The sequence below is a fragment of the Pipistrellus kuhlii genome, unplaced genomic scaffold (assembly GCF_014108245.1).
Source record: "Pipistrellus kuhlii isolate mPipKuh1 unplaced genomic scaffold, mPipKuh1.p scaffold_m20_p_9, whole genome shotgun sequence".
Taxonomy (NCBI): Eukaryota; Metazoa; Chordata; class Mammalia; order Chiroptera; family Vespertilionidae; genus Pipistrellus; species Pipistrellus kuhlii.
In genome coordinates this window covers 45,548,007-45,556,436 of record NW_023425595.1, presented here as the reverse complement: position 1 = coordinate 45,556,436, position 8,430 = coordinate 45,548,007, and the positions used below count along the sequence as shown (strand labels likewise).

At 40.7% G+C, this 8,430-nt stretch overlaps 1 protein-coding gene across 1 annotated transcript in view; it reads right to left on the bottom strand.

The window, feature by feature from the left end:
* Positions 1 to 452: 452 nt before the first annotated feature.
* Positions 453 to 8,430, bottom strand: part of LOC118712538 (putative tripartite motif-containing protein 49B) — a 19,388-nt gene continuing 11,410 nt past the window's right edge. Inside the window, exons 6-9 of the mRNA XM_045578149.1 lie at positions 7,710 to 7,732; positions 6,709 to 6,806; positions 4,634 to 4,695; positions 453 to 500 (exon numbers count right to left, since the gene is read on the bottom strand). Of these exons, the coding sequence (XP_045434105.1) occupies positions 453 to 500; positions 4,634 to 4,695; positions 6,709 to 6,806; positions 7,710 to 7,732 (231 nt within the window). The remainder of the gene's footprint in view (positions 501 to 4,633; positions 4,696 to 6,708; positions 6,807 to 7,709; positions 7,733 to 8,430) is intronic.

The window sequence follows — 8,430 nt, the reverse complement described above, 5'->3', positions numbered from 1 at the left end:
AATGTATTTCTAATTGAAGTGACTGCAGCAAAAGATAGGCCTGAGACAGGGAGAGAAAGAGCAATGAGAGATTCTACATATAAGAGAACTTTGTGCTATATTTACAAAGGTCACACTTCCACCTTCATAATCCAGGAATACCCCTACTTGGCCAATAGGTTTGGGCACATATTGCAGTACAGGTGGGGAGGTGGTGAAGACACTGTGGTGCATGTCCGTTTTAGCACAGCCAAGAAGATAAAATGCCTTATGGAAATGTATATGCTTCTGTACCAACTCATCACAGCAGACTCCTACAGCCCAATTCCAAGTGTCTCCCACATCTATCTCCCAGTAATGTCTCCCAATGGTAAAAGTCTGAACACCCCAGTTAAGAAAACACTCATATTGTGAGGTGATACACAGTTCATCTAGAGGGCCACATCCAACATCCAGGCTTATCAAACTTCCATCTAGGAAGACATGACCGTGAGTTCTTGCATGCCGTAGGATAACAATCTCTGCAAAAAGAAAAAAAATAATCATGTGGACACATTGCAGATAAAAGTCCTGAGGCAAATTTGCTCTTTCAAGATGTTGCTTTATTATGAGGTCTCATTAACATGAGCTATGTTGGTTGTCACATTTAATAAAGGACCTATACATGTGTAGAACAAACAGATCCCTAACAGAAATTTGGACATTTTTTAAAAAATTCAAATGTGTAGAGTAAAATATAAGACTCATCTCACCCTGGGTAGTGTGACTCAGTGGTCAGAGTGTTGGCTCACCAACTTAGAATAAAAGGTTTGATTTAAGTCCAGGGCACATCCTGGATTGCAGGTTCCATCCCCTGCACCTGCATCTGCCTGGGTACATGGTGTCCCTCTCTCGCCCCTCCCTCCCTTCTACTGTCTTTAAAAATTAATGTAAAAAAAATATACTTAGCTCAGCCCATGTGACTCAGTGTTTGAGTCTTGACATATGAACTAGGAGGTCAAGGTTCCATTGCTGGTCAGGGCACATGTCTGGGTTCTGGGCTTGATTCCCAATAGGAGGCATGCAGGAGGCAGCTGATCAATAATTTTCTCTCATCACTGATGTTTCTATCTCACTATTCCTCTCCATGCCGCTCTTCAGTCAATTAAAAAAAAAATTGTGTATGTTTCCTTGGGTGAGGATTAAGAACAAAAAGACTCATGTCTCCAAGTTCACTTTTCATAGCAAATGGCCAATGCTAATATTCTTTGAATTGTTTTCCATTGTAAAAAATTAGAATCAGAGGAACATTTCTTCTAAATAATCACATCATCATTTTGGAAGGGATGTACTGATTTGGCATAAGTCGAACATTTTTTTAGATAAATTAATTAAAATCCAATTTATGTCCATTTTAATAGGGTGTTTGAAAAACCCCTCACCAGTCCCTCTGTCCTCTGTCCTGACTCTGGGCTATCAGCATTTTGAGATTTAACATGTAACTCTTCAGTTATGAGTAAATTGAATTTTGGTGTGTTTTTACTTTGTTGTTCATAAAAATAACTAGAGGCCTGGTATATGAAATTCATTCAGCCCAGCCTGCACATTCTCCACTTTGGGACCCCTCGAGGGATCAGGCCTAAATGGGCAGCCAGACATCCCTTTCATAATCCAGGACTGCTGGCTCCCAACCACTTGCCTGCCTGCCTGATCACCCCCTAACAACTCCCCTGCCAGTCTGATTGATGACTAACTGCTACTCTCTTGGCCTGATTGCCCCTAACTCACCTCCCTTGCTGGCTTGGTCACTAACTGCCCTCCCCTGCCTACCTGGTAGCCCCTAACTGTCCTTCCCTGCAGGCCTTCTTTCCCCCAACTGTCTTCCCCTTCTGATCTGGTCACCCATAACTACCCTCCCTTCCCAGCTTGGTTACCCCTAACTGCCTTCCCCTACAGGTCTGGTCCCCTCCAACTGACCTCCCTGCAAGCCTGGTCACCCCTAACTCCCCTCCTCTGCTAGCCATCTTGTGGTGGCCATCTGTGTCCACATGGGGGCAGCCAAGTTTGACCACACATGAGCGGCCATCATGTGTGTTGGAGTGATGGTCATTTTATATATTACCAGACCTTCCTGCAGGCCTGGTCCCCCCAAAATGTCCTCCCCTGCTGGTCTGATTGCCCACAACTGCCCTCCCCTGCCAGCCATATTAAGGTGGCCATCTTGTGTCCACATGGGGGTAGCCATCTTGTGTGTTGGAGTGATGGTCACTTTGCATATTACTCTTTTATTAGATAGGATTCTTCTGTTAACTCTTTTTTCAAATTTATTGTTTAATGTATTACAAATAGTCGTACATATATCTCCTTTTTGTTCCTCATTGACCTCCCCTACCCACCCTCATACTTGCCCTCACCCCCTTCCCCAGTAGCTTATGTCTACTAATTATGCTCATATGCATGTTTACAAGTCCTTCAGTTGATCTCTTACCCCCCTAACCCTTCCCTACCTTCCCCCTGTAGTTTGGCAATCTGTTCAATGCTTCTTTGCCTCTATCTATTTTTGTTCAACAGTTTATAATATTGTTTATATTACACATATGAGTGAGATCATGTGGTGTTTATCTTTCACTGACTGGCTTACTTCACTTAGCATAATGCTCTACAGTTTCTTCCATGCTGTTGCAAATGTTAAGTATTTCTTCTTTTGCTGAAACCACTTTGGCTCAGTGGATAGAGCATCAGCCTTCAGATTGAAAGGTCCTGAGTTCGATTCTGGTCAAGGTCATGTACCTTGGTTGTGGGCCCAAACCCAGTAGGGGGTGTGCAAGAGGCAGCTGCTCAATGACTCTCTCTCATCGATGTTTCTGACTCTGTCCCTCTCTCTTCCTTTCTGTAAAAAAATCAATAATATATACATATATATTTTAAATCCTTGTTTAAAAAAAAAAAAGAATTCCTTCTTTTTACAGCAGCGTACTGGATAGATACTTGCAAAAAATGAAACTAGACCACCAGCTTACACCATACACAAAAATAAACTCAAAATGGATAAAAAATTTGAGAAGTCACAGGCATCAAAATAGCAGACATTTGCCATAGCAATATCTTTATGGATACAGCTCCAAGGTAATGGAAACTAAAAAGAAAATAAACAATGTGACTACATCAAAATAATGTTTCTGCACAGCAAAAGAAATCATCAACAAAACAAGAAAGCCCACTGCATTGGAGAACACATTTTGCCAATGTTATCTCTGATAAGGGTTTAATCTCTAACATTTACAGGGAACTCATACAACTTAACAAAAGGAAGATAAGCAATCCAATCAAGAAAGGGCAAAGGACCTAAATAGACACTTTTCAAAAGAGGATATTCAGAAATCCAAAAGACATGCTCAAAGCCACTAATCACGTGAGAGATACAAATTAAAACATCAATGAGGTACCATGTCACACCTCTCAGAATGTCTACCATCAACAAGTCTTCTGTTAACTCTTACATATTAATTCAAATCTTTACATTATATGGCCATTGGAGGGAAAAATACAAGGAAACCAAATAAGATCCAGTATGCTATATGTCTACAAAAAAACTGTTGTAAACATTTGAAAATTATATATGAAGAATAAATGTAAGTCCATTAAAGCGCACCCTCCAACCAAGACATGAAGGGGAACCCAATATGGCGGCATAGGTAAACACACCTACACTGCAGTTGTGCACAACAATTTCAAAACTACAACTAAAAGACAAAATATCCATTAACCAGAGCCATGGGAAAGCTGGCTGAGTGAAAGTTCTACAACCATGCAAAAAGAGAGGGGAACATTCAGTGCAAAAAAGCTGAAAAATGGAGGTATGGGGGCGCACAACATGGGCTAGTGGTAGATCCCGGCTGGCGGCAGGCATTGCTTTCTTCAACCCGAAAGAGACACACGAGACCCGAACTTCTCCAGGGAGAAGCTAGACTGTCTGCCATCAGATCAGAAAGTGAGGGTGGCTGGTTTGCAGAGCTGCACAGAGGAATAATTGTTTCCTGTGCTGGACTCAGAGACACAGTCGGAGGTGCAGGACATCTCACTGCCAGCCATTGCTGTTTGCCACTCCCTAGCTTAATGATGCCCCGAGATTCTGCCCCACACAATCTACAAACACACCCAAGCTCCAAGCAGTGGCTTTTGCATATGAATGGCCTTCACTATTGCTAAGAACTTCCAAGCCAGTTCAGACAGCTCCATAATATACAAATCCCAAGCAGGGAGGAGAGGACTGTAGATCTTGCTGTAGTTCCTGCAGGGTGACCTCAGACAGTAGCTGTCCTGCACCCCATTGGAGATCCAGAAGCCAGTGTACCTAGTGGTCAGGGTAAGACACAGATTTCAATTCCTCACATCCATAATTGACACATTCAAGAGGCAGACTCAGTGAGCACCAAAGTCCCACTGAAACAAGTCCTGCACCATAAGCTTGTCTCCAGTGCAGCAGTTCTTCCATTATAAACACAGCGGGTCCCCACAGCCAATTGGCCTAGAGGACAATTCCTCCCAGAGTACCAATAGCAATCAAGGCTTAACTATACCAAGACTTTTCACTCAGCCCACAAAGGGGTGTTCCAAGACTGACTACCTCGGGTGATTGGGAAGGCTGAGCTACTGGCCCCTGTGTGTCACCTACCACACAAAGCCGCTCCATTAACTCAGGGAAGCAGCCAAAATGCAGAGACACAGAGGCATACCCTGAAAGGGGACAATGGAGGAAAGCAAACTACAGGACAACATGGAGTTCAGAACCACATTTATAAGGTTACTCAAGAACCTTCTAAAAACTGCTGAGAAACTTGATGACACCTTCAAGGACCTTAATAAGAATGGGGGGGGGGAAAAAAAAAGGAAAAGGACCAGACAGAAATTATGAATACATAGTATGAAATAAAGAATTTACAGAAACTCAACTCTAAATCAATGTATCCCAAGAATCAAACCAAAGATCTGAAATATGAGGAAACAAAAAACACCCAACCAGAAAAACAAAAAGAAAAATGGATCCAAAAATAGGAAGATAATGTAAGGAGCCTCTGGACAACTTTAAGCATACCAATATCCGATTTTTTGGAGTTCTAGAAGAAGAGAGAGAGCAAAATATTGAAAACCTAGTAGAAGAAATAATGACAGAAAACTTCCCCCACCTGGTGAAAGAAATAGACTTACAAGGACAGGAAATGCACAGAATCCTAAACAAGAGAAATCCAAAGAGGACCACAACAAGACACATCATAATTAAAATGACAAGGGCAAAAGACAAAGAGAATCTTGAAAGCAGGAAGAGAATAACAGTTAGTTACCTACAAAAGAGTACCCACACGAATATCAGCTGATTTCTCAACAGAAACTATGCAAGCCAGAAGGGAGTGGCAAGAAAGATTCAAAGTGATGAACAGCAAGAACCTACAACCAAGATTGCTCTACCCAGCAAAGCTATCATTCAGAATTGAAGGTCAGACAAAGAGCTTCACAGACAAGAAAAAGCTAAAGCAGTTCATCACCACCAAACCAGGATTACATGAAATGCTGAAGGATATTCTTTAAGAAGAGGAAGAAGAAAAAGGTAAAGATAAAAATCATGAACAACAAAAAGACAACAAATACATACCTACCAACAAGTGAATCTAAAAATTAAGTGAATAAAAAGTCTGAAGAAAAGAATGGACTGGTGAAAATAAGGAAATCATGGACATATAAAGGGAGTGGACTGACAGTTCTCAGGGGGGCAGGGGTCTGAGGGGTTCGGGAAAAGATTGGACAAAAGTCTTAAACCTATGGATGAAGACAGTAGTGGGGGGTAAGGACATGGGGTGGGATGGGGTGGGAAATCGGGTGGAGGGAAGCTATGGGGATAAAAAAAGGAGGAACACCTGTAATAATCTGAACAATAAAGATTTATTTTTTTAAAAAGAATAAATGTACAGTTTTGCTCATAAAAATAGATAATTAACCTTAAATCTGAACATTATTCCATTTATTATACTGCTCATTTCTGACATAATTCCTTTACATGTAGGAAACTCACTATTTATGAGTCTGAATCATATTTCTGTTTTTCACTACCTTTCATGCTTAGTATTATGAAGGTGACTGTAAAGACATGATCCCTTACGAAATGATTATACAGCCAAATGATCTACTTATGTTTGAAAATAGTACACACTAATACCCTGTTTCCCTGAAAATAAGACAGTGTCTTATATTAATTTTTGCTCCCAAAGATGCGCTAGGTCTTATTTTCAGCGGATGTCTTATTTTTCCATGAAGAATACAGTACACATTTATTGTTAAATGAAAATAAAGGAAATTTATTACCTGTATATGGTACAGTAATACGGTAGTTGTCAACGCAAACCAGACAAACTGTGAATCCTACAGTATCAAGAATTTACTCATTTATTCAATGACAATCATGTCATCATCTTCTGGAACATCATCATAACTATCCAATTCCTGAATTTCCTGGTGAATTTCTTGTGACTTCATTTCTTTCAGAATCAGTGGACCAAATCTCTCATGTTTAGCCTAGGGAGGCCTTATTTTCGGGGGGATGCCTTATATTTCACTCAGAAGGAAACCTGTAAGTAGGTCTTATTTTCGGAGGATATCTTATTTTCAGGGAAACACAGTAATAGAGGGCAGATTATCTGCATGGTCCTAACAACACATGATAGATAATGGGAATATTTCCCATGGGCCTGCACTTACCTTTGAACAATTCGAACCTTGCAATCATCCCTGAGATGGTCACTGCAGTGAGCTCTGCTTTCACAGGCTGGGGCATGTGCTCACACACTGCCTCACTCCTGCAAGAAGGAAGAGGAAGATACTGTTTACAGTCAATAAACAAAACCACTATTTTCATGTATAAGATACTTCAATAGAATTATTTAAATCCATTAATTTGAATAATTAGTAGACTTAAATAAATCCACTTTGCCAAATAATTCTTCTTCATAGTTCCTTAATTTTCAAGTCTAATGGAAAGTCCATTTGAACCAGAATTCATTCTAACCCTTTCTCATCTTGTCCAGGAATTTGTAAAGATCCTGAGTCTCTTAGGTCCTTGAGGATCTTCAAGAGGGAAATTCTGGATCCCACTGACATGCTCTCCACCTGGAAATGATGGGGTTCTCTGAAGACTAGTTGGCCTAGTGCACACTCTCAACATAGAGGCTGTGAAATTTTTCCCAAGCAGGGGAATCTGCTTTCTGGTGGAAAAAGGTTCTAAGGGCCTCACATCATTCTCTTAGAGAATTTGTTTCATCTGTTTTTCAGGACTGTCAACTTCTATGAATAGAACAACAAACCACCACGTCTTCCTCTACCCTAGCACCTCAGATTCCACTAGCTCTGTCTCTAAGGTATTGATATTTGACTTTCTCATCCCTCAGAAAACTTAGCATCTTCTCCTTCATATATGTAGGATTTTGAGAACTAAAAAAAGATATTGGGAATGGAGGAGTTTCCTTAATTCAGTTTTTTTTTTTTTTGGGGGGGGGGTGTTCTTTGCAATTTGTCCATAGAAACTGCTGAATGCAATCACTCAGTATTGCAATGAAAAGAAACATGCAGTTGGAGACGGGAAGATAGATACAGGGAAAAATTCAAACAAGATCCCAGTAAGTTCTGCCTTCACTTTAGCATATCCCTGCCTGATGTCTGTAAAAACTGAAAGAGCACCAGCTGGTATCAAGGTACAGACTCACCTGTGCAATATGTCTCCAAAATTCTGTGGAGAAAAATAGAAATGTTTAGTGCTTTTTACCAATGACTCTTCCACTAGGTCCAGTGGGAGATTATTTTATCTTATTTTTTGCTCTTTCTCTTATTTATTTTTTGCTCAGTCCCTCCAGCACCCTGGTGGGAAATTTTGAGATAGTGCCAGAAGTCATTATTTCCTTACTCTGCTATTTACTCCCTCTTGTTTACCATATTGCCCTAAACTCATGTTCTGCTGGACACTGATTCCTGGAGACTTTCCATGGGCAGCTAAAGGGGGGAAGGGGGAAGGCTGGGGAGTCCCTGTGTGCTCCTATAGCCATGATTAAGTATCAGTGTCTTTTCTATTTCTAATTTGGGTGCACCCAAAATGACAGCAATGCAAGTGTAGAACCCCAAATCTCCCCATATTGCCATGCCTATAATTAGCCTCAATATCAATACCACCCCCCCCTACCATTTTGTGCCTTTCACAAAGCCAAAAATATATCATTGACTTTTAGAGGGGGAATCTAACTCAGGATTTTTTTACCATCTCACAGAGTTTTGTTTCTTATGGATAATGTAGGAGGGATCTGGATCTTTATTTTGCGGAGTTCCTTTGAGGAGCAATACCCTCCCAACAAAGTAAAAGAAAACAGGTTTATGGAAATAAATGACATAAAAGAGGAGATGGATTTCTGCTGAAGGAATGCCAGTGCACATGAA